At 45.9% G+C, this 26,691-nt stretch overlaps 1 protein-coding gene across 1 annotated transcript in view; it reads left to right on the forward strand.

Annotated features, from left to right (window-relative positions):
• Positions 1–26,691, forward strand: part of fgfrl1a (fibroblast growth factor receptor like 1a) — a 64,797-nt gene that overhangs the window by 29,011 nt on the left and 9,095 nt on the right. The window contains exon 4 of the mRNA XM_036127078.1: positions 26,121–26,198. Within this exon, the coding sequence (XP_035982971.1) occupies positions 26,121–26,198 (78 nt within the window). The remainder of the gene's footprint in view (positions 1–26,120; positions 26,199–26,691) is intronic.

A 26,691-nucleotide genomic window follows, 5' to 3' on the forward strand; every position in this document is an offset into this window, starting at 1 on the left:
TGGACTGTAGCGCACCCCCGCCCCAGCGTCTGGATGTTTGTGGCGTGTGTGTGTGTCCGGTTTCAGGCAGAGTGGATGCCAGCGGAGAGATTAGAGCTGCAAAGCGTCACAATCAGACCAAAGCATCCCCCCCCCCACGCTTCAAACGCCGCGGCAGTGAAACGATGCAGCAGACAAACAGCCGTCGCTCTCTGAAAGTCTGCAGGGCGGAGCGCTTCTCTTGGTTTCTGTTGTCTCAGATAAAAGCAGAATGAACGGTTCAGATTTAAAGCAGAATGAACGGTTCAGATTTAAAGCAGAATGAACAGTTCAGATTTAAAAGCAGAATTATCGGTTCAGATTTAAAGCAGAATGAACAGTTCAGATTTAAAAGCAGAATGAACGGTTCAGATTTAAAGCAGAATGAACGGTTCAGATTTAAAGCAGAATGAACAGTTCAGATTTAAAAGCAGAATTATCGGTTCAGATTTAAAAGCAGAATGAACGGTTTAGATTTAAAGCAGAATGAACGGTTCAGATTTAAAGCAGAATGAACGGTTCAGATTTAAAGCAGAATGAACGGTTCAGATTTAAAGCAGAATGAACGGTTCAGATTTAAAAGCAGAATGAACGGTTCAGATTTAAAGCAGAATGAACGGTTCAGATTTAAAAGCAGAATGAACGGTTTAGATTTAAAAGCAGAATGAACGGATCAGATTTAAAGCAGAATGAACGGTTCAGATTTAAAAGCAGAATTATCGGTTCAGATTTAAAAGCAGAATGAACGGTTTAGATTTAAAAGCAGAATTATCGGTTCAGATTTAAAGCAGAATGAACGGATCAGATTTAAAGCAGAATGAACGGTTCAGATTTAAAAGCAGAATGAACGGTTCAGATTTAAAAGCAGAATTATCGGTTCAGATTTAAAGCAGAATGAACGGATCAGATTTAAAGCAGAATGAACGGTTCAGATTTAAAAGCAGAATGAACGGTTCAGATTTAAAAGCAGAATGAACGGTTCAGATTTAAAAGCAGAATGAACAGTTCAGATTTAAAAGCAGAATTATCGGTTCAGATTTAAAGCAGAATGAACGGATCAGATTTAAAGCAGAATGAACGGTTCAGATTTAAAAGCAGAATGAACGGTTCAGATTTAAAAGCAGAATGAACGGTTCACATTTAAAAGCAGAATGAACGGTTCACATTTAAAAGCAGAATGAACGGTTCAGATTTAAAGCAGAATTAACGGTTCAGATTTAAAAGCAGAATGAACGGTTCAGATTTAAAGCAGAATGAACGGTTCAGATTTAAAGCAGAATGAACGGTTCAGATTTAAAAGCAGAATTATCGGTTTAGATTTAAAGCAGAATGAACGGTTCAGATCAGATTTAAAAGCAGAATGAACGGTTCAGATTTAAAAGCAGAATTATCGGTTCAGATTTAAAAGCAGAATGAACGGTTCAGATTTAAAGCAGAATGAACGGTTCAGATTTAAAAGCAGAATGAACAGTTCAGATTTAAAGCAGAATGAACGGTTCAGATTTAAAGCAGAATGAACGGTTCAGATTTAAAAGCAGAATGAACGGTTTAGATTTAAAAGCAGAATGAACGGATCAGATTTAAAGCAGAATGAACGGTTCAGATTTAAAAGCAGAATTATCGGTTCAGATTTAAAAGCAGAATGAACGGTTTAGATTTAAAAGCAGAATTATCGGTTCAGATTTAAAGCAGAATGAACGGATCAGATTTAAAGCAGAATGAACGGTTCAGATTTAAAAGCAGAATGAACGGTTCAGATTTAAAAGCAGAATTATCGGTTCAGATTTAAAGCAGAATGAACGGATCAGATTTAAAGCAGAATGAACGGTTCAGATTTAAAAGCAGAATGAACGGTTCAGATTTAAAAGCAGAATGAACGGTTCAGATTTAAAAGCAGAATGAACGGTTCACATTTAAAAGCAGAATGAACGGTTCAGATTTAAAGCAGAATTAACGGTTCAGATTTAAAAGCAGAATGAACGGTTCAGATTTAAAGCAGAATGAACGGTTCAGATTTAAAGCAGAATGAACGGTTCAGATTTAAAAGCAGAATTATCGGTTTAGATTTAAAGCAGAATGAACGGTTCAGATTTAAAAGCAGAATGAACGGTTCAGATTTAAAAGCAGAATTATCGGTTCAGATTTAAAGCAGAATTAACGGTTCAGATTTAAAAGCAGAATGAACGGTTCAGATTTAAAGCAGAATGAACGGTTCAGATTTAAAGCAGAATGAACGGTTCACATTTAAAGCAGAATGAACGGATCAGATTTAAAGCAGAATGAACGGTTCAGATTTAAAAGCAGAATGAACGGTTCAGATTTAAAAGCAGAATGAACGGTTCAGATTTAAAGCAGAATTAACGGTTCAGATTTAAAAGCAGAATGAACGGTTCAGATTTAAAGCAGAATGAACGGTTCAGATTTAAAGCAGAATGAACGGTTCAGATTTAAAAGCAGAATGAACGGTTCAGATTTAAAAGCAGAATTATCGGTTTAGATTTAAAGCAGAATGAACGGTTCAGATTTAAAGCAGAATGAACGGTTCAGATTTAAAAGCAGAATTATCGGTTCAGATTTAAAAGCAGAATGAACGGTTTAGATTTAAAAGCAGAATTATCGGTTCAGATTTAAAGCAGAATGAACGGATCAGATTTAAAGCAGAATGAACGGTTCAGATTTAAAAGCAGAATGAACGGTTCAGATTTAAAAGCAGAATTATCGGTTCAGATTTAAAGCAGAATGAACGGATCAGATTTAAAGCAGAATGAACGGTTCAGATTTAAAAGCAGAATGAACGGTTCAGATTTAAAGCAGAATGAACGGATCAGATTTAAAGCAGAATGAACGGTTCAGATTTAAAAGCAGAATGAACGGTTCAGATTTAAAGCAGAATGAACGGTTCACATTTAAAAGCAGAATGAACGGTTCAGATTTAAAGCAGAATTAATGGTTCAGATTTAAAAGCAGAATGAACGGTTCAGATTTAAAAGCAGAATGAACGGTTCAGATTTAAAGCAGAATGAACGGTTCAGATTTAAAAGCAGAATTATCGGTTTAGATTTAAAGCAGAATGAACGGTTCAGATTTAAAGCAGAATGAACGGTTCAGATTTAAAAGCAGAATTATCGGTTTAGATTTAAAGCAGAATGAACGGTTCAGATTTAAAGCAGAATAAACGGTTCACATTTAAAGCAGAATGAACGGTTCACATTTAAAGCAGAATGAACGGTTCAGATTTAAAGTATTGCTGCGGCTCTGCAGCTAAACGACGGCAGCAGATGATCTGCTTTCAGGCCGCCGTCACAATCGCTATGTGAGTCAGAGCTGAGCTTCAAAGACGGGCTGGCATACGGGGGGGGGCAACAGCTGCCGCTGAGGTCATCCAGGCAGGCAGCTGCTGCCCCCCCGCTCTCATTCACTGTCCCTTTTCATTCACGGTGAGCACGCTGCAGACAGTGAGGGCAGCGCAGAGACCTGCAGCGTGTTCCTGATCCTCGGCCGTCTGACGCCATCATCAGACCTCCTGCTGCAGCGTCCAGACGTCTCTCAGCTTCTGCAGAGACGACGCTGCCGTGCAGTCAGAACGTTTCAGTCTCATTCATGTTGGACATTCAGCTGATGCCACTAAACGGTTTGATAACTCAGTGGTTACATAATCAACATGAATGTCACTCCAGTGGAAACAAAAGGAGCACCATCCTGTTTTATTGGAGTTTTAGGCTATTAAACGTTTTTTCTCTTTTTAACCGTTTGTTGCTAAATTTCTTTTCTGATCCTTACAAGTCTGCATGATTTGCTGAGAGCGTGATGAACGCTGCCGTCACGTTACTCCAGCAGTAGTGAGAAGCTCTCATGCAGTCTGTCGTTCGTTTTCTTTGCAGCTGATTTTATTCACCTGTCCAGTTGTCCCGTCTCTCCTGCATGGAGCTTTTAGAGAAGATTCTTCGTCCACAAGTTGGAACAAATCCTCACATCAGCGTTCAGTATTCTGTTTTCAATCCAATTACATTTTAAAATAGAGGAAAACTCCCCTTTAACAGGGAGGAGAACCTCCAGCAGAACCAGAACCAGGCTCAGTGTGAACGCTCATCTGCCTCCACCCACTGGGGCTTAGAGAAGACAGAGCAGAGACACAGAAAGCACAGAAGCTCCCATTGACCCAGGAGTACTTTCTATGTTAGAGAAGACAGAGCAGAGACACAGAAAGCACAGAAGCTCACATTGACCCAGGAGTACTTTCTATGTTAGAGAAGACAGAGCAGAGACACAGAAAGCACAGAAGCTCACATTGACCCAGGAGTACTTTCTATGTTAGAGAAGACAGAGCAGAGACACAGAAAGCTCAGAAGCTCACATTGACCCAGGAGTACTTTCTATGTTAGATGGTAATAGAGGATGATCTGCTTCCCCTGATGATGTCACAGCTAACAGAACACCAGACCAGGTGTACCTTCTATGAAGAGAAAAATGTCAGAACAAAAAGTTAAAAGCTGAAATAACAACAAACAATGCAGATTGGAGAGCAGTAGGAGAACTCAGCAGAGAGAAATAGACCCTGATCATGTTTTCTTGGTGTATCTCAGGCAGAATGAAAAGATCAACATAATCTCTGTGTGGAGGGATAACCTGATGTTCAGGTGGTGCCTCTTGATAATAATTAAGGAAGGTTGGCATGAACCTAACATTTTATCAATATATTTACCGGTACAACTTCTTTTCTGTATTTTATCACGGCTGTTAGAGCCCCAACACTTCTCTTAAAAAACATAAAAAATAGGCTTCTTTAGTTATTCTGGATGGATGGATGGATGGATGGATGGATGGATGGATGGATGGATGGATGGATGGATGCAGTTGGTCCTAGGAGGTGATCGTTTCTCTGACGACTGAAACAAAAAGCCTTCTAGTCTTTTCCACAGCTCTGTCTTCCCTCTGAAGATGTTGCTCTTCTCTCCTCCTGCATGCTGCTTTCATCTCTGCCCTTCTTCTGCTTCTTCTTCTTCTTCTTCTGCTTCTGCTTCTGCTTCTTCTTCTTCTTCTTCTTCTGCTTCTTCTTCTTGTGTGTGGTCCTGCAGTAATTACCCTACAGGCCACAGTAATGAGCCCACACCTGCATCTGATAGGCTCTCCATTTCTAACCACACCTTGTTCCTATTAGCGCTCCGCTGCTGACCTCACTCCTCCTGCTTCAGCTCGGCTGCTTCATTTTTTCCTGTTTCATTTTATCAACATTTTTAGAGTTTCCCCATTTCTGCCAGCGTTCCTGCGGGCCGCTGACTGGAAGTCAGGTTTTTGTTGGCAGAGTAAATCAGAAGATTCCTTCAGCTGTTTGTTCCAGCATTGTGTGCAGGTTGGCAAATGTTTGTGTGAGTAAATAGTGCGTTGTTGTTTATGCTGGTTTCTCTGAAGCGAGTCTGTTTCAGAGGATCTACTGGACCACCAGTAAAGTCAAGCTAAGAACCTTTTCTGCAGCTAAAATCTGACGGTCTAAGTCTGGTTACCTCCTCTTGTCTTCTGGTAAAAACCCTCCTGATCAGTTCTGAATTTAGAATTCAGATTGTTTTTGTACATATTCAGCAAAGAGTGAATAAAATTAGTGGTTAAACCAGATCTGATGATGTAGGAAACAAAGGATGAAAGCTAGCTAGCTACTTGGAGCTTTTTGTGGGCCTGAAGATGCAGCTTTATTACTTCATTACTTCTCCTTGTAAGGAAAATAAATCTTTATTTGTCATTGCGATTGTGCATTCCAGTAAAACTTGTCTTCTGCGTTTAACCCATCACCCAGTGGGCAGCTTACTGCCCCCTGGGAGCAGTCCGGGTTTAGCATCCTGCTATGGACCCATAGTTGCAGTCTGCAGTGTTGAGCCGGGTTCTTGCAGCCTCCTCAGAACCCCAGCGCTCACCGCTGACCACTGAGCCGTCGCTCCCTTAAAAGTGGCCGAAGATCTGAGCTCCAGGTTGGAAAATAAGAGATAAAAGAGACACGTACACATTAGAGGTCTTAAAGCCAGCCTGAGGGAACACTTAGAACATAACCAAAGTTGTAGGATAAATACGATAGTTACATCTCTGAGATTAAAACCATCAGAGCAGAACTATATCTGTTGTCTGGCTGCGTTAAATGGATAAAAATCTGTTTCTACTGGTTTCTACTGGTTTCTACTGGTCACAGTAGTTATTCTGGTTATCAGTCACAACAATCAGCAGCGCTCATTTATTTTAGGGCTTGTAAGACGGTTCCCTCCTGGACCTGTTGGCCCGTAACCCCATGTCAGAGAAGCAGAAGATGATGGATGGATGGACGGATGATAAACCATATCACGAGTTATTCTCTATGGAGGATTAAATGTCTGAAAATAACTTTCTTTGAGTCTTCCTCCCTCCGTAACAACCTCCACCCTGAAGAGTGTTGCTCCTAGTGATCGGGTAGCGCTCACCTACCGCTAGCTGACTGACTGGATCAGGTTCGTAATTCTCAGGCGTGTTGTCAGTAAAATTTGCCGTTTCCAGCCACAAGCCAGTTTATTTGTGCATCTCCATTGAGCAGTGGAGTTTAATCCACAGAGGCCGTTATTCAAACCTGGACTGTAGCAGCAGGTAAACGTTGATTTTGAGCTGATTTATGCGTTTTTGTACCAAAATGAGTTCAGAATCTCCATGTTATGGAATTAGAAGACGATACGCCCTGAAATCACCTGCTCAGGTAAACTCTGTGACGTTATGGACCGTCTACATAATAAGCTCCCCTTTAGTTTCAGAGCGCTCCATGCCGCTTCTCTCTGCAGCTGCCTTCCTGCCAGCAGCTCCGACATCAGCTCAGGTTGCAGACCAGCATCATCATCCCTCCATCCATCAGCCGCCGCGTCCTGATGCCTCCTTGCCGTTTGACGGCTCAGATTTCTCCGGTTTTAATTGAGACGTCTGGTGCCTCATCTGGTGGAGGATGTGGAGGTGGCCCGGGCTTTAAGCTCAACATTTCTGTGTGTGCTTGCTGGAGCCTAGAATGCATCTCAAATAACCCAATGTCAGTCACACACAGCCTCACCCACTTCCATGCAAACCCAGGAGCTCTGCTCAGGTTACGCCCAGCACTGTCTCACTAATGGCAGAAGAATGCATGCAGAGGACCTGGAGCTGCAGCCTCCAGCCTGGTGGTTGGTGTTCCTCCGCCTCGGGGCCCAAAGTCCTAACAGGGGGACACGCATGAGGCGCACGCCTGCAGAGATGTTGTTCTGAAATCTACCGCAGAAAACTCTGGATCTGCAGAATGAAAGCTTCATTTTTCTTATCTTCCTTTATGATATTAAACAGATGTGGACATTTTGCATAAATATTTGGTTTCTGCCTGACAGAGATGCAGAAAGTCAGGGAACTGAATGTATGTAGGTATCTTTCCTTTATAGAAATGATCACCTAATTAGAGCTTTCCCACATTTTGTCACTTCTTTTCTTTATTTGACTAAGCCAACAGGAAATGGACTTGAGAGAGAGGGAGACGTGTGGAAAGACCCAATTTACTGACATTTCAACTACAAATTTAGTCAAATGTATTTATATAGCACATTTAAAAACAACTATTTTACCAAAATGTTTCACAGCTACACAATCATAAACAGAATAAAGCTGTAATAAGAATAAATAAAACACAATAATTAATTCAATTCAATTTTATTTATATAGCACCAAATCACAACACACGCTCTCAGGGCTCTTTACAAAGTCAGATTCAGTCAGATAAAAGTAAAAGTTTTAAAACATAATTAACTAATTAATGTTGTGTGGTGCGGACAGGGTTAGGGTGAGGGAAAGCTGCAACACCTCTGTGTCTCAGAGCATCGACAACCTGCTGGTTGACCATAGGGCACTCACAGGTTTGTGGACTGTGAGGAGATCACCTAGACACGATGGGGCGTGGCTTTAAATGTGAGCAGAATTTATTTTAAAGTCAATGCAATGACGGACAGGAAGCCAGTGAAGAGTTATGTGTTCCTGCTTCTTTGTAGCGTTTAAACGAGGAGCTGCAGCGTTGTGAACTGCTTGCAGATGCTGCAGGGCTGATTGTTACAGCCCAGCATAGGAGGCGTCCAGACGAGAGCTGATAAAAGCATGAATAACCACCAAAGAATCCCTAGAAGAGAGATAAGGCTTTGCTTTAGCAATGAGTTGTTGTTGAAAAGCTTGACTTAATAACAGCATTTATCTGTTTGCCCAGAAAAACAACCAAATTGAGGCTTAATATGCTTCCTAAAGATAAACCCTCAGGACAAAACGTGCAAACAGCAAAGGTCCCAATGTGGACCCCTGGAACCCCAAAATGGAGAGAGGCTGCAGAAAGATATGACAGAGAATATGAATATTAACAGCAAAGGCTCTGACCAGGATGCACAGTAAACCAGAGGCTGCAGGTAAATGCAGCAGTGCTGGAGTCGCAGCATGCTCAGGTCTACCTTTAAGAGAATGTGGCTGTAAAAGGCGTCTTGGTGCTGCAGTCACACAATTTCAATGGAGTTTGTGTCACAAACCAACACAAAGTAGGGGATCATTGTCAGATAGGACAGTGAGTCATTGTCTAAACTTTGACTAGACCATCTAACCCATGAATCTGGTCTAAAGCATCCCATGATGCCTCAGGCTGGGTTCCACATGTTTGTCTCCTACATTTCTTCTTACTCCTACATAAAGACCAGGTTCCTGTGGATCCAGAGGTTTTCCTCGACACATAAAGTCCATTAAAGTTTTCTGATGGGTGTGAATACTTTTCCAAAGCCTCTGAAGTTTCCTGTGCCGTTCTGCATCAGGTTTGTTCTGAGAGAGACGCAGACGAAGCTGTTCCTGCAGAAATCAGGTTGGAGACGACGTAAACATGGAGGTGGAGGTGTTACTGTGTGTTGCTGTGTGTGTTGCTGTGTGTGTGTGCGTCTGAAGGGACGGTGCAATGATGGAGGTCCAGATGGGAGAGGAAATATTGGAGTCAGGTTTCCAAAGATCTTCTCTGACTTGTTGTGCCGAGCAGAAAAACACTCAGACGCACAGACGGATAACTTTTGTGTCTTTTTGCATTTTTATATCAAACCAGAGGGACAGGAAAATATTTCCCTGCTCCGTGAAGCATTCAGGGCCTCCGTGCAGCGTTCCTCTGTGCTGCGTTCAGGGCCTCTGTGAAGCATTCAGGAACTCCGTGCTGCGTTCAGGGCCTCTGTGAAGCATTCAGGAACTCCGTGCAGCGTTCAGGGCCTCTGTGCTGCGTTCAGGGCCTCCGTGCTGCGTTCCTCTGTGCTGCGTTCAGGGCCCACATCCTCCTGCTCGGCCTCGTGTGACGCGCAGAGAGAGATGCAGAGGCAGATGGACAGCATGGAGAGACGGAGAAAGGAACAAAGATCTCATTGATGTTCCTGGAGACAACAGGCAGAATAAATTAAATCCGTGTCTTAACAGGTTGAGACGTTTCAGAGGAAGCAGGAGAACAAAGACCGACACAGAGGAGGTCTGAGGAAAACCATCTGAGCCGCTCGTTGTTCTTCACCTTCTCGCTGAAACTCCTCTTCATTCTCCTCTTCATCTCTCCTCTTCATCTCTCCTCTTCATCTCTCCTCTTCATCTCTTCTCGTTCTCTGCTTCACCACCACGCCGCGTCTTTCCTCTCCAGCTTCTTTCAGCTCCTCGTTCTTCCTCCTCCTGTTTGCCTTCATGCTTCGTTTGCAGCCGTGCGTGAGAGAGAGAGAGAGAGAGAGAGAGAGAGAGAGAGAGAGAGAGAGAGAGAGAGGGAATGCTGCTTTTTGTTTTTTGTGGATTGTGAACTAAGCTCTCACAGACCCCTAATGGCTCTTAAATACCCCGGGCTCTCTGACTTCTCAGTGCTGGATGCCATCTGTCAGTCAGCAGGCGTTTCTCTGGAGGCCCCAAAAGTGGAGCCAGTTGCCTCCTCAGCAGGAGAGAGGCCCGCGGTCTGCTCCACTCACCGATGCGTCTTTCAGTTAGAGTCTAACTTTAACATGCAGTTCCATACCTCATGATTAGGGTTTAGAAATCTAAAAAGTGCGGCTTGCTCGTGTAATCATATGTGAGCTGTGACTACAGAGGCTTTAAGGTGCGTCTCTAGCAGCCGTGCACAGCTGCAGGTTTCTGCAGGTGTGTACGGCTCACCTGTTCAGGGTCACGCCCGTGTGCTCTGCATGGAAATCAAGCTATCGGTATCATTTAAACACATTAAACACATTAAACATCGTATTATATCATGATGTTCCTCTGACTTCACAGTGCTGCTGTTTGTGCTTCTTAACGGGTCAGAATATTCCTGCACGGCGCTTTTCCTCCGATCCGGCTTCGGATTTCTACTGAGAAAATGACTTTAGTTGAGACATTAAGTCAAACTGAAGTTTGTTGCAGAGAAAGTTCCTGCAGGGAAGATGTGAGTCTTTTAAACTCCTGCCCTCCTGTGCTCCAGGGGGGAATTTCTCCTTAACTTAATTTGCCATCTGTTCACCAAATCCAGGCGAAGCTGGACTCCACGGCGGTTAATGTGAGGTGCAGCTCCTCTGCTCTGTGTGTTTTGGCAAGCCGGCTTCCATTGAGTGAAAAATCTGAGAGTAATGACTAACAAATGTAGCGGGGCTTTTAAATTCATCAGTCACCGCGAGGCGCGGGCAGAACCATGAGAACCGTTAAAATGCAGCAGCTCCTCTCTGCTGTGATGAAGACGAGGAGAAAACAGCCAGAAAAGAGTTTTATTAGTAATGAAAGAAGCTGATATGAAGAAAAACTGAATTAAGCACATTTCAGCCCGTTTTACATGGCTTCAGCTCACATGCCTGTTGATGCATATTCTACACGTACCACAGAAACGCCGACAGCTGCTGGATGGAACAGCTCAGGCTGCTGTTGGACCTATGGGGACGGGCGGCACACCTGAGAAACATGCTCACCTGTCCTCCTGTTGCTACTGTTCATTAAACCTAAATGTGTTTATTATGGGATGCGTTGTCCAATTTAACGATCTGATTAGTTTTCTGCTGATGGTTCGTCTCTTAGCTACAGCGAAGGTCTGTAGTTTGAATCCCAGCTGATCCTGTGTGGCTTCAGGGTTCTGCTACACGTCCTTCACAGGTGATGGACAGACAGGTGGACAGTTGCTCGTTAAGCTTCCTATTTGGACCCCTGTCTGTTCCATGATCCAGTTTAGTAACGTCTGCATGTGACAGACTCCTGAACGGGGAAGTCCCTTCTCCATGTCTCACCTACAGCGCCGAGCAGAAATATTCACACCTGTCGTCTTTGTCACGTTACAAATAAAAACTTTAATGTGTTTTATTGGGACTTCATGCAGCACCTCTGAGTCAGAACTCTGGAGAACCTCCTCAATGTCTACAGACTTTGTTCTCCAGCTCAGCCAGGCTGGATGCAGAACATCTGAATCCAGCAGAACATTGCCTCAGGTTGTCAGTAGGATTCAGGTCTGTGCTTTGACTAGGCCGTCCCGCAGCATGATGCTGCCACCGCCGTATTCAGGGTGATGAGCAGCAGCAGTTTTCCACCACAGAGAATGTTTTACGTCAGGAGAAAAGTTGGATTTTCAGCCCCTGTGATCAGAGCTCTTTCTTCTTCATGGCTTTACTGCAAGCAGGACTTCTTCTGGCTTTCTTTGAACAACGATTTTCCTCTTGTCACGCTTCCATAAAGGTCCAATTAGTGGACAGAACCTCCACCTGAGCTGCTGGTCTCTGCAGCTCCTCCAGAGCCACCATGGTCCTCCTGCTTCTCTGATCAATGCTCTCCTGGTCCAGCCTGTCAGTCCAGGTGGACGTCCATGTCCTGGTAGGTCTGCAGGTGGTCCATCCTCTCTCCAGGTCCACATGATGATCAGAACTCTGGGAGGTTCTGTAGAACCTGATCCTGCTGGAAACTGGACCAGAACCTCCTCCCTGACCTGCTGGGTTCCATGATGCTGGTTGTTCTGTGAAGAACCTCAGAACCAGAACATCTGCAAAGTAAACTAATTGTGTTTGCGTGTCACATGACCTCAGAGTAAAACAGTGAAGTTTGGCTGCAATGTGAAAAAACACAGAAAAGGTGCATAAATAACCTGCTATTATATCTAATTTGTCATTATTAAAACCTAAAACCTTTTTTTTAACCATTTTGTGTGTGTGTGTGTGTGTGTGTGTGTGTGTGTGTGTGTGTGTGTGTGTGTGTGTGTGTGTGTGTGTGTGTACGCATGTAAAATGTTGCTGCATTCCTGCGCATTATATTTCACATAAGTCCATGCAGGCTATGTTTTTACTGTTTTCTGGCTGAAGTGTCTGACTCTGTGTGTTATTGTGTGTTATTGTGTGTGTGTGTATTATTGTGTGTGTGTGTGTGTGTGTTATTGTGTGTTATTGTGTGTGTGACTCTCCGTGGTTCTTGTGCAAACACAGCGATGGTTTTGCGGCGCCGCAGCTATCGGCCTGCAGTCTGATCAGAGTGACAGCGTGCTGGAAAGTGATACGCGTGCAGAAACCCACAAACTCTGAGGCAGCACTTTGTCTTTCTCACAGCTTTCTTTCTGTGTGTTTGTACACGGACTTAAAATCTGCATTTAATTACTTTTTGTGCTTAAATGCCTGAATTCCTTCGCAGCTTTTTACCTTTGGAGGCCGCTGTCTGCGTTTACATCTTCAGACTGGTTCTCTGCAGGCAGCGCTGCTTTGATGGAACGCTTCACGCCAACATTTATTCACTTTAAGCTGCAGGGAGTCGTCTTGGTCCTCTGAGGAGGACGGAGACAGAGGATGTAGGGCTGGACAGCTTAGCCAAAAATCTAAACTGATGGCTTACAGCCATAATTACCACAAAATGGTAATTAAATAAAGATGTTTGCAAACAAAGGCTGTTAAAGACAAGACATTGAACAGTTTTTATTAATCAGAATATCATTAGTCAAGAGAATAACTTAATTGAATTGGACTTCTGTCCTTGAATGATGTGTGGTGAATTGGTGCTGTATAAATGAAATTTAATTAAATGGAACTGAAAGTGCACAGTTCAACCAACAAACAAGTCTATTAATTGAACAGTTTGACTGGAACTTAATGCTATTCCTGATAAATTTCTGGTATAAACTATGACTATCTAAGCTCTAAAACAAATAATGAAACTAGATTATGTCACTGCTGCAGCTCTTCTGTTCCCCTCACCTAAAACATCAGCCACGCCTAAAGGACGCGTCTCCATTCATTTTACCTTAAATTCCAGACCTCTGTGATTTTTTAATACATTTTTTTACATTGCATTATATTGTAAATGTGATTAATTGTCCAGGCCTAGCTGGCAGCCATGTCATTAACGAGAAGACTCGTTAAGCCTGGTCAGCAGATTGGACTGGTCCTCCTCAGACGTCCTCTGCAGGTTCAGCTCCAGGATGTCAGCAGGTCTGATCCATGCTTCTGTCAGCAGGTCTTCACTTTCTGTCTTTATATTTTGTGACCCAGGAGTCCGACTCTTTGGTCATCTTTTACTGCGGACCAATGTTTCTCCGGCTTCTCTGCAGCTCGGTTCTTTCACATAATTTCAGTCATCAGAGGAAGGTTCTGTTTACAGATAACAGATAACTGGCTGAAAACCTTGTTTTAATATGTTGTATCTAAAAAATTACCTCCAAGGACGGAGATCTGTCGTTTCTGTAAAGTAGCGTTGGGCTGTATACATTTTTAATGTTGCCCACCGACAGATACAATATTACCATTTGCAGACAATAAGTAACACGCAGTCAAAGGCCAGAAAAGCTTTAAAAGTCAAGAACATCTTGTGTTGTGAAATTTCGTAATGATTCAAGCTTTTGCATGATACTATAAATATGTAGCCAGTGGAGAAAAGTTGTTTTGTTGTGCAAATCTGTGCAGTTAATGTGATCTGAGGGGAAAAGCAGCGAGGGGCATGAGGAGCGCTGCATTACTCCAGGTCCACTACCGGCTGTGAGTTAAACCACGCAGGCGTGGGCTGAGTCGTGTTGGAACGCGGCCCAGCTGTGCATCACCATCAGACTCTTTTACATTGTTGTAAATTGTTGTTGATCAAAGCGAGTGTGTCAGCGTGACGCCTCACACGGCAGGGCGGCCCGCCTCTTTGAACTTCAGCGAGACAAACAGACGTAATGAGAACACATGCAGAAACAGTCATGCTTCTAGTATGTAGCATGTAAACAAGCTCAGATGGACTCACACGCCTGGAGCCCAGAGCAGAGAACCGCGGGTAGAACGTTCTGCTGTTCTACCTGCAGACAGTACATTAGTCAGGGTTTGACTGTCAGCGTTTTAAAAGTCTAGAGGAAGCCGTAGCGCAGGTGTTGTTTCCTGCAGCAGGTACTCCATCACCAGCTGCTGCAAAAACTGCATTAAACGCACAGAGATGAGAAAAAGGTTAAATGGGGACTGAACTGGTGCTAATGAGAGACATTTAAGCGGAACATAATTCGATACGGGACCAGAGGGCGGCCGTGATTGAGAGTTCAAAGTGCTGAACTGAGGCGGCGGTGTGAGTTTCAAAGGCGGCGCGTGGCGATGGATGTGAGGGATTTGTTAATTCAGCAAAGTGGGCCGCCGCCTTGATGTTTGCTAGGGTTACACATGGATGGAGACGTACAGGTATAAATGCACGCTGACGCACGCATTCTCACTGTGGAAGCAGGAGCATGTGTGGATCCACATAGTTCCCAACATGCCGACCCGTTGCTTTCTGCAGCAAACCACGGTGCTAAGTCTGAATCAACGGCGTTTAGTATTTTACTAAAGATCCCATCGTCATCTGGTGCTTCCTCCATGCTGCACACTTCTTTGCTAGAACCCTTCAACATCTTCACATTTAAGCTAAACTCTAGATATACTCCAGTCAGAACCCCAAAGACCTGCAGCTGGACCCGCAGTGAGTCCAACATACCGACTCAGGCGGGCTCAGCACACATGCACGCCACACTTTTCAGATTTTATTTAAGTTAGTTTAATTTTCTCTCCATTTCATAATAATGCGCTGTTCTACGTTAGCTAAAATCCCAATTAAAGCGTCTCTGGTTTTAATGAGACAAAATGGTGAAAAGAACCAGGGGTGTGAGGCTTTGGAGGAACCGGACCAGAATTTAACTTCTTCTGTCCCCTGGAACGTGTTTGACGATGGCAGCAACCTGCCGTCCACTGCTGGAGCACCTCACAACATCCAGTGCTTTAAATCATTTGGAATGTTCCTCGTTCTATTTGCCGTTTTTTTTCTACATTTCCGCTGATTCTGTTTCTCTTGTTGCTCAGCGTCATTTTAAATAAAGCTTTCTGGAAGAAGCAGCTCAGTAAAAGTGTTCTGGCGTCACTGCGTTGGCGCTCGTCTGCCTGCAGAAAGGCCTGCTTCAACGCTCATGAGATTTACACAAAGTTGACATGCTAACATTAGCTGCTAGCGCTGCTAGCGTAGCAGCCTCTGTGTGTTTCTAAGACAGCAGGTCCTGTCTTCTGGTAACCTTTCCACATACAGCGTGTTCAGTGAAGCATAGAGGGAACACGCTAAAGCATGAAAAGCTAACTTTGCTTTACTCTATTCAGCCTTCCTGTTATCCGCTGAACGTCCTGCTCTCTCATGAACCCGGCCCAGTCCTTCGTCTGGCTTCGTTTTGATCCTCTGGTCCTGGAGGCAGCTGAATTTCAGCCGTTTTCACTCAGCAGCAACTTTTACCATGAACAGCGTTCATTATCTGCTCGGTAGCGCTTAGCACTTTCCGTTTTGTGATTGGAAGAAGGTTTGATTTCAGAGTTTCTGACCCGGCGGTACCCAGCCAGGCCCGGTAAAACTGAACAGCGTCAGATTCTGCTCCAGTTTCCTGTTGCATCTAAACTGGAAATAAACTCAGGAAGACTTCCTAATCACTGGTAAAGCCCGGCTGGAAGTTCTGTCATGATTCCAGAAAAGGTTTTAGCTGTTTGGAGCTTTATGGCGCTGTATGATGTCATGAAGATGTTCCGGTAAAAGCCAGATTTTTGGAACGCTTTCCTTTCCCCACATGTCTGAGTTGGTCGTCTGCAGCTCTGGCCTAACAGATGCCACCTGCAGAGCCGTAAAGACGTTAAATGTTACAAATAAGCCGCGCACACAGCAGCGTGACGCGCTCTGTTTCCATTTAGCCGGCGGACGTGAAGTAACTCTCTAATCCGTCTGAATCATCTCTAACCTTGACTGGATCGCCTCTGGTGGCCGGGCTCAGGCTGCAGATGTACGTCTGCCAGATTCCACGTCGTCTCCTTTTCAGGCTAATCTCAGAGCGTGTCCATGGCCTGACCCCGCCGCTGGAGTGTGAAACCATGATGGAAAGCAGCTACGTAAATAACGCAGAGCATGAAAACTTTATTAGTGTGGACGGACAGAAAGGCTGCTTTAATCTTGTTCTCACTCTGAGCTCCAGCAGATGCTTTGCCACATTTATTCCCAGCGTACGTACGGACAGCTGGGCGGCCTTTGTCCCTGCGTGGTTCCACTCATAAACCTCATTACTGGGTTAGGACTCACACCTCAGACCCTCTGCTGCCTTACGTCTGTTTATTTTTCCCCGCTCTGTTGATATTTTGCCATTTTTGAACAATCAGAGTTCAATGTCAGAGCGGGGGGGGGTCGACGTGTCTCCTCACCGCCGGGTCTCTCAGCATTTCTCATGTCCGGATCAGATCCAGGCCTCGCTGTGAACGGGTAGACGGGCCGTTCCTGGCCTCAGCATCTGAAAATATACTCAGATGATTCTGCTGGAAAATGGATCTGGCTTCTTTCACTCCATAAAAATGTGGCATGTTGAAGGCGTGTTGTGTGTTTGGAGGACATCTGATGGAGACTGGATGCTTCGATTCCTCCCATTTCTTTACCTGCACACTCAGCAGAGCTTCACTCAGTAACAGAGGCATCTGTTCCAACACAATCTGAATTCTCTAGAACAGAATTAGCTGCTTTATTCTCTTCTGGAATGATTATTTGTCTGTAAAGCAGGAAGCTGAGGCTCAGATGTGATAAACTGGTTTGATTGTTTCTGAGCTTCAATGTTTTTCCTCCTGCTGTCAGATATAACAAGAACTCTGGATCTGAGCTCAGACGCCAGCAGTGGCGCTATCTCACATGGCCCGTCATGTCACGTGTAGTAAAGCAGCTAACTTCATCTGCCGTGTCTAGACGTAAAACTAGAAATGCACCAATCAGAGAACAAAGCTGGAGTTCTAAACTTGACTTTTGCTGAAGCTCTGGTCTGCAGAAAGCTTCGTTAGCCTTCCTGAGCGTCCTATTTTAGCGTTTAGCATCGTTAGCATTGCAAACTGTAAACAACCACCTCTGTGTTTCTAACCTGAAGAAGATAAATCGTTACGTCTGCTGTGAGATTTTAAAAAAAGCTGAGAGGGATCAGAGACACGTTGCTGTGCTCCGTTAAGCCTTCCTGTTATCCACTGAAAGTCTTGCTCTCTCTCGCTCTGTTGCAGCCTGAGTAATAGAAAATAAAGCATTCTTTTAAGTAACTTCTTTCACCTCGGTACTTCCTCTGATTCTAGTTTAGAGCTCCTCAGTGATACTAAAAGTAAAGATGAGTCTTCCTCACTCCGTTAGATCTTCCTCACTGAGGGGTGGTGCTGTTAGGACAACCGGCTATTTTGTAGCTATGGTGGATTTCTATGTGCATCGCTAATATTATTACACATTTATATTCATGGAGAATTGTTTTACATGACTTTATGAGAAAAAGAGGCTTTTTCATGATGACAGTTTGTTGCAGAAGTTGAATAAAAGTGATTATTTGATCAGGAACAAGCTAGAAAAGTCAGTGCTCTCGTTCTGCTTCACTCTCTGCCCGTTTTAAAAGTAAAATATCCTTATATGGGTCCCGGCTGTGGCCAGTAACCAGATGCACTCAGAGCTTTGGATCTGATGTCTGACCAGAGAAAAGCAGCACAGAACAAATGACGGACACAAACCCACGGCTCCACGGCTGACTGAGGGCTGAGAACGTCTCCTCTTCCTCCTCAGAACGTCTCCTCTTCCTCCTCAGTCTGACGCCGCATGGTTTCTCTGCTGAAATGTAGGCGCTGGTATGTGTGGAGTGAAAGCAGCAGGTTGCTTTTGTTCCTGAGCGTACAGTCAGCCTCTCACACACAGGTGGCTGTAATTAGTGCATAAAGCCCATTCATGGCTGCAGATCAAACCGCCGTGCCGCCCTGCTGCAGGAAACACGAGGCTCTGCTCAACGTTGGCTTCTCATTCAGAGCTGCATACGACGGCACTCTTTATTTCCCGTTCTGTGTTTTGGTTGTGATGATTGCATGAAGAAAGCTCCCCCCCCCCCCCCCCCCCCCGTAAACGGCTTTTGTTTAGTCTGAGTGGAGCGGGCCTCTGCGGCGCTGCCTGCAGGAGCTAACATAGCGTCCAGTGTTTATTCCTGAGGAGAGAGAAAACCTGGGATTATCAAACCTGCAGCTTATCCAGTCACACCGTCGTATTTCTGCAGCGCTGAGCACATCTTCAGCTTTATTCCATAAATGTGACCTGGCAGGGATTAACATCACATTTACTACTGAACGCTGATCATTATGGGCCGTGGAGGCGTGAACACGGTCAGTCAGCTTCACCAACCAAAGGTTTCCTGGTGAGGCGCTGGGCTGAGCACTGCTGCTCAGCTGGCTGAAAGGAGGCAAAGGGTTCAGCTGTGTGCAAATGTCCTCATTTATTATTCTTTTATTGCATTTTAGCTCGACTTTCTGCACCAGAACCAAAAGGACGATAAAAAGGAAACCAGAACAGCTTTCTGCAATAAATTACTGAAATAAATTCACTTCTAATGGTACGCTGGGCCTCTGGGATGGAGTTGGTGTTATTTATTGTAAACCGCTGCAAACAGGCTGAAATTAGGACGGATGTCCAAAGACGTTTGGAGCATCTGCAGCTGTAGCGCTGCTGTTTCTAAGAACATGGAGGTCCATCCTGCTAGAACCGGTCCTGGTCAGAACCAGCGACCCACACTGAGGTATATAAACTATTAGTTTACTTTAGGGGTTACCACACCCTGGAGACTCACGCCTGATGCTGACTTAGTAAAGAATTAAGAGTTAAACGGCCTTTATGGCTGAGCTAATGTCATATTTAGTTGTTAAACCAACGTTTTATCTGGTTTTCACATCCCAACACACCTTAAAGCTCCTAAATGTGGCCAGCCAGGATCTGCGGGTAATCAGTCCCATGTGAAGCCTGCGTGTGTGCGTGCATGTGTGCGATTTGCTCAAATGTTTCATTTTTCTACCAAATAAGTCAGGAAGCTGGAAGCCACCCCGGGGGCCGAGCGTTGCCGTGTGTTCATCATATTTCAGAGCGCCTGGGCCCACAACGGCACGTCATGTAATCACATTTGTAAAAAGGCCTCGTAAAGTTGTGCTCGTAAAAGGCTTGTTGTTTTGCTGGCGTGCTCCGAGGCAGAGAAACGCTGTCAGGTGTGTGTTGGTGCCGGACGTGTTAATGAGCTCACGTCGTCCACAGGCCCAGCAGCGCTCTGCGTTTAAATCAGTGCCTCATCCTCGCTCTGTAACGCAGCAGATCTGCTGCAGCCACAGCAGATAAATCTCTCCTCTGTCCTGCAGACGTCTTCCGTCCCGCAGTCTGCCGCCTCCTGACCTCCTTTAACAGCCGTCAGACCCCGGCTGATTGGCTGTTTGTCTCTGTCGCTGCTCTTCTCTCCTCCTCTTCCTCACGCCTTAACGGCCGTGCAGCAGCTCAGCCGCTAACGCTGCCATCAGGCGGCACAGCCTCTCCTCACGGTAAACGGCCGTGGAGGACGGAGGAGCTGAAGCTGTCCATGTGGCTCTGGTCTGTGAGCAGATGCTGCCTGCATCGTTACAGAGGAGGCAGCTTAGACGTGTAATGGTTTACAGAAAGGAGATTACGGGGATTTCACAGATTTCCTTCTGAGAATCCCAACACTTCCTGCTGAAATCACAAACATCCAGTGTTCAGGTTAAAACATCTGATACTGATGGAGGATGTAGACGTTGTTCTTTTCCAGATAGAGCAGAGCTGACCTTCCCTCCACCAGGACCTGGACGGGTCCAGAAAAGTTCTGCAGAGCCACAGCTGCTGGACCTTCACTGGTCTGCAGAGGAACACGTGTGGCTTTATGTCCAACCAGAATGGATGGAGAGCATCTAGGAACATGAAACATGTGCATTCAGGTCTGGACTTTGACTAGGCCATTACAACCCATGGTTCTGCTCTGATCTAAACCATCCCATAATGCCTCAGGCTGCAGGTTCTGGCTGGTTCTCCTGCAGGAAGGAGAACCTCAGTCTCAGTCTCATCCTCCCTCAGCATCATGCTGCCTACTCCATGTTTCTAAGCGTGTTGGTTGACAGGATGTGTTGGACCTTCTGCCACACAGCTCAGTCTTGGTCATGTCTGAGCTGTGGATCTCTGGGTTTTTGTGGCCGTGGTGTGACAGAGAAGGTTCCAGACTCAGTCCAGGTTCCTGCGTTAAGGAAAAGTTGAGTTCCTGGTCATGAAATGGATCTTTAATGGAGGCTCTCAGCTTTAGCGCTACGCTTCAGGTGAGTTCAGGTGAGTTTCAGGTGAGTTCATCCACTGAAGACGGCGGTCTCATTTCCTGTAGCTACAGACTGACTAACCTTCATGTCTGTGGTGAACAACTTGCTTCTGGCCGTGGAGGACAACCAGAGCTGCTGATCTGAAGCCGTCCTGCAGACAGAAGGTTCTGCCTCAGCGTGTGAACCTCTTTACCCAGAAACCCTCAGTAACGCCCCAGCAGGCTGCAGCCACACCTGCATGGATGGCACCATGTGACCTCTGGCTGACATGCAGGAAGCCACGCGTCGCCGTGCCGGAGACAAACGGAGACGTTCTGGATCATTTCTAATCCATCGGCCACAATAACGGGCCAATAGCAGCAGAGAGAACCGCACAGAACGCGCTTTCATTGTTTCCACAGGATAATTGGACGGATGGGGTTATAATGATAGTGTGTGTTTTTGGTAGGGGGCCGGCCTACTGCTGAAGGACAAATGGTGTTTATTCTTCTGCTGCTAACGGTGGAGGATGGGGTCCTGCTGAGACATCACACTTCAGCGTTTTCTCCTTTATTCCATCCAAAGCTGTTCATCTCACTTCTTCTCTTCTGGTTTCCAGAGTAAAAACCAGCATGAAGCTGCAGGGTGACACCTTCCTCTAAGGCTCTGTGGCTGCTTGGAGCAACGAGGACAACTAAGACCTTCCTGTGGGGAAGAAGTCGCAGAATAAGATAAAAACAAACTTCTGAGCAGATTTACGTTTATTTAGACGTAGAAAAGACGACGTTTCCTCGTCTAAGCAGCCTGAAACAATGGCAGCAGCTGAATGAGGCCATAAACCGACGTCTGGATGAGGCTGAGGACGGGTCGGCTGAGAAGACCTCACCGTTTCAGCTACATGTGGACCGGACCAGCATGAGGCTAAAAAGATCTGATTTTAGATCATTAATAATTAATTAAACCTTAAAAACCTTAAAGCCTTACCGGCCGTCTTTACCAGGAGAAACCGCAGCTCTGCTGATTTAACTTTTCTGCTCCTTGGAGCCAAAGTTAATCTTTACTTTTAAATAGTTTGCAGGATTTTTTTCTTCATGCGTTAAAACTTTAAATCAGAACCGCTACTAAACTGTGATCCATGTTTGGAGATGATTTCACGTCACAGCAGAATCTGGTTGGGTTGAACTGAGAACCGTCCTCCATGTTCTGCAGAAGGTCTGGAGGTTCCTCTCATCACAGGAAGTGGCCGGTCCTGGACGGCTGACGGTGGTTCTGCCGCTCCGTCAGACGCACCATCTCCCATGTGGAGGTGTGGTTCTGCAGCCACATCCGGCGGTTCTGAAGGCCTCTTTCTGTGCTCCAGCTTCATCACGGCGTCTTCAGAGGCTGCAGGAAAAGCCAGCCTGAGCAGAAACCTGGATTCAAACCCGTTTACACGGAGCTGCTGGGACTCATGATCCATTTCCTGGCTTCTCTCTGCAGACCTGCAGGCAAAGACAAGGAGAGGTTAGAAAAACACGCTGTCCTCCACATGAGGCACGCAGGCCATGAATGTGTGAAATGTAGCGCGCCGTAAAGACGTTCCCCTGCTGCAGATTAGCAGAGAGGAAGCAGGAGAACCAGGCAGGAACTGGGCAGGACAGAGATGGAGAGGTTAGAATCTGGCAGTGAAGCCTGAACAGCTTGTTTCCAGAGAACGTCTAGATTTAAAGGTTCCAGCAGGCTGTGAGGATTTTCCTTTCATTGCCTGCCTGCGTGGAAGTGGCAGCATGTTAGCAGAGATGCTATAAATGTCAGGCTGTCAGGACGCTTATTGAGAACAGCTGAAGACCATGGAAGCTGAAGAAAAGCATAAAGCTGCTGAACGCTTCAGTAGAGCTGGATGCTGAACGGGTTCCTGTCTGATCCCTGAGAGAACCCGTAGCCTCTGGTTAGAACCTGCAGGTAGCTCCGTAGACATTAATCAGTCAGCTGAAGGTGTAACTGTTCCTCCGCCCGGGGATCAGAGCATTCAGCCGGTCCTGACGTAGTTTAGGAGAGCGAGGGACGCATGGAGCTGCGGGTGTGAGTGGAGACGTTTGTAACAGATTAGCTGAAGCAGAGCTAGTAGCCGTGATCAGAACCTCTGCAGAACGTTGTGGAGGTCTGAGGAGACGCTGAGGAGGTCTGAGGAGACGTTGTGGAGGTCTGAGGAGACGCTGAGGAGGTCTGAGGAGACGCTGTGGAGACGTTGTGGAGACGTTGTGGAGGTCTGAGGAGATGCTGTGGAGGTCTGAGGAGACGTTGTGGAGGTCTGAGGAGACGCTGAGGAGGTCTGAGGAGTCTGAGGAGGCGTCAGCGTTGTTCTGCGTCACACATGCTGCCGTTATTCCACCATAATGAGAACATTCTGACTTTGGTAAATGTTTGTGGGTCTGTTAGGTTTAAATCCATCATGTTGGTATGAAAAGCTGTGGAGGAACATTTATTATTGGAACAAACAAAGTTACAGTGAGCAGCTGTGGGGGGGGGGGCGGGGGTTATTCTCACAGGTTCTGCTCATATTTCAGTTTTTAGAACATAACTTTGTGCTGAACGATGATTTCCTCAGGTTTTAGTTAGAAGGTTGTCTGAGTTTATCCCCCCCCCCCATCCCTTTAGTTCCCATCCGTCCCGTTACAGCCGGCTCTGTCCTGGGACCTACTTTTCATCTCCTATCAGCATCATGGTGCAGAACCCAGCGTTGCTCCTCTGCAGACCAGTCTGACAGACTCTTCCCTCTATAGAGGTTTTGGTCAGCAGGTTCTGAGGCCCATGCAGAAGATCTTTTCTCTGACATCATGCTCCACCCTGTGAGACTCCATCAGCGTCTCTCAGGCCTGACTGTTGTTCTGTCTGCAGATTCTGGTCGGGCAGACAGACACACACACACCACCAGGTTTAATTCATCAGCATCAATAACAGCATTTCAGTGAAATGTAGGACAAGAGGCCAAGCTTAATTGGTGGAGCTTAAAAGCAGTAACTGGTTATTATTTACTGAGTTTTTTGTGAAACAAACTGAGCTCAAACCCAAACAGGATTATTTATTTTTTACACTTTTACAAGGTAAACTTGCCAAATCCTTCAGATCTCATTAATCTTTAAACCATTTAAAATCTTTAAAGGGGACATGTCATGATTTTTAATGTTTTTCACGATGAAATCATCCAGCTGTGGTCTATCTACAGCTGAACTGCAACGCTTTAGTCAGAATTACTTGTTGTCGCCCCAGTTCTGTTCAGCCCTGCGTCTGACAGCGACTCGTTTTGGTTCCGTCTCTTTAAATCTGAACGAGGCCCTTCAGACCACGCCCCCTCCAGGCCGCCCAGCATTCCTCTCCACGCCGTTCAGCCATGTTTGTAGTCTGCTGAGCCGCTCGGCAGCAAATACTGAGACGTAATTGTTCAAAAAGCATAACAGAGAGCAGAGAAAGCTGCAGAGCTTAAATAATATGACCTAAACCAGAGATCCAGGAACAACTTGTACTTCATTTTGTCCCCTTTAAATCTGTGCAGACGGTCAGATTTAGTAAAACTCTCCCGTCTCTTCTGTCTAATTAAAGGCTGAGCATCTGTAGAAATATCTTTTATAGATTAGCAGTGAGCTCGTGTCTTTGTGTTACAGAAATGGGATAAAATCTGGAATCATTCTCTTCACCTTTGCTGCATGATCCACTTTACAGGCATGCATGGGGCGGGGGGGGGGGGTTCAGACGCTCTGCCCTTTCTCAGAACTCGCCGTGCATGCGGCGGGAGCGAGGCGGGGGGGGGGGGGGTCTAAAGAGGAGCGCGGTTTGACAGGAATGCTGGGACCTCAAGTTACCGCTGAGTGGAGCCGTGCCAAGACAGATGCAGCGCTCATGCAGCGCCGCACCCACGCAGTAATCCATGTCAGCCTGACACCCGCAGGCCGGGGGCCACGCGGCCCCCAGGACGCTATTAATACCGGCCCTCAGCAGGCGGCCCTCAGCAGGCGGCCCTCAGCACGCCCCCATGCTTCTATACGTCTGCAGGTGCTCCATAACCAGCTCCTCGCCTCCTCACGCCTGCAGGTAGTCCAGGTCCGGCTCGCCTCCTTCAGGTCCGGCTCAGGGCGTTTTGACCGACCCGATACCGAGCTGAACCAGGACCCCGGCCCCCCACTGGGGCTCCAACGGGCCCCTCACAGTCTGCGGGCCCCGTCTCCTGGAGGTGAAGGTCCAGGCAGATGTTTTGAGAGAACGTGCCGAGGAAGGAAACCGGAGAGCCGCCTCACCTGAAACCAATCTGGTTCTGCAGAGGTTTGGGATAAAGGCCCAAACCTCAGAGGGAGCCCCGTCCCAGAGGTCCGAATAAAGAGTTTATGTGTAAAGGCCGAGGGTGGAGGAATTGTTGGAGACATTCTGCATTAATTTGAAGGTTTTCATCTCAGGAACACTGTATGATCTTTGGACCGGTCCAGGAATCAGAAGAAGGGAAATAAATGTTTAACCAGAACCTGACCCTGCTGCACCCAGCCTGTCCATCACCGGCCCGCTCCTCTCACAACACATGCATCCAATCTTAAACAACTTCTACCTCCAAACCTTTGGGACCCGATGTTTTTCAAACAGGACTGAATATTTATTACATTTCTGCTCAAACTAACATTTTCTGGTTTGTTTTCAGCAGTAAAGGTGAAGGTGTCCCAGATCACTGACTCTGCTTTAAAGCATCTTTATGTAGAGAAGAATAGTTCTGGTCAGGTTCTGTGGTTCTCCTGCACCAGCTGTAAATCACGGTTCCTGGATGCTGGAAAGTTTCCTGCATCACAAACTACCTCCGTCCTGCTGGAGTCGTTGCATTGATGGTCAGAACCAAAGTCAAGGTCTGTGTGGCTTCTTAGTGGAGACGGCCCTGCAGAAACCTCTCAGACTGAGACTCAGATTTTAACTATTAATATAAAACAAACTGATTAAGAAATTCACAGTTTTACACGTCTATAGCATTCTATATTCATTTTATTCATATAGCACCAATTAACAACACATCATCTCATCTCCAGTCTCTTTCCAAAGTCAGCTTCCATCAGATCCTCCAGGTTGGTTAGAAAGTTTCCTCTCTAAGGAAACCCAGCAGGTTGCATCAAGTCTCTCCAAGCAGCATTCACTCCTCCTGAAAGAGCGTAGAGCCACAGTGGACAGTCGTCTGCATTGTTGATGGCTTTGCAGCAATCCCTCATACTGAGCATGCATGAAGCGACAGTGGAGAGGAAAACTCCCCTTTAACAGGGAGGAGAACCTCCAGCAGAACCAGAACCAGGCCAAAGCTGAAATGACAAACAAAGCAGATTGGAGAGCAGTAGGAGAACTCAGCAGAGTGAGAAACTAGATCTAGAAGTATTAGCAATGCCTGCTTAGCATTAGTGAAAATGGGATTTTTCAGTTTGCTATGAAGAGAAATAAAAGTAGAGCAGATGATTCTGCTCATTTACTCTGATGTGGATTTAGAAATGTATGTGAAGGTCTCCATCCTGGTTCTCTCTCATCTGCTGATGCTCTCTGTCCTTCTGCCACCAGATGACTCCAGTCTGAGGAACGGAGCGGGGGGACCCATCAGTGACGCTGTGCACCCCCCAGACCTGGCTGGGAAACTGGGTAAGGACCCGAAGTCTTCTGTCTGAATGCAAACGTTAAAGCAGAAAACATCAAGCAGCAGTGAAGCTCCATGGAGACCCTCTGGTCACATTAATGAACCTGAACATCTCCTCCATCCATCCATCCATCCATCCATCCACGCCGTCCCTCTGTCCACTTACAGGATTGAAAACCTTTTTTAAGAACATCTGAATCGACAGAAATCAGGAACTCTGACCTAGAAAGCTCTGTAAGCTTAAACTGAGAATAATGTGACCTTCAGAGAGCCAGGAGAACATGCTTCTGACCTTCCATCCATGATGATTCCACAGCAGATTACTTTATCTTTCTCCTTGATGCAGCAGCTAATGAGCATTAGCTGACACTTTGTGACCAAATCTGCTGTTTTACACAGACGTTCATCCTTAGAACAGCTTTTTGCTTTACTCCAACATGTTCTCCTGGATCAGAGGAAGCTTCAGCCACTAATGGATCCCAGACCTCCAGCCTGAGC

This window comes from Fundulus heteroclitus, chromosome 23, assembly GCF_011125445.2.
Source record: "Fundulus heteroclitus isolate FHET01 chromosome 23, MU-UCD_Fhet_4.1, whole genome shotgun sequence".
Classification (NCBI taxonomy): Eukaryota; Metazoa; Chordata; class Actinopteri; order Cyprinodontiformes; family Fundulidae; genus Fundulus; species Fundulus heteroclitus.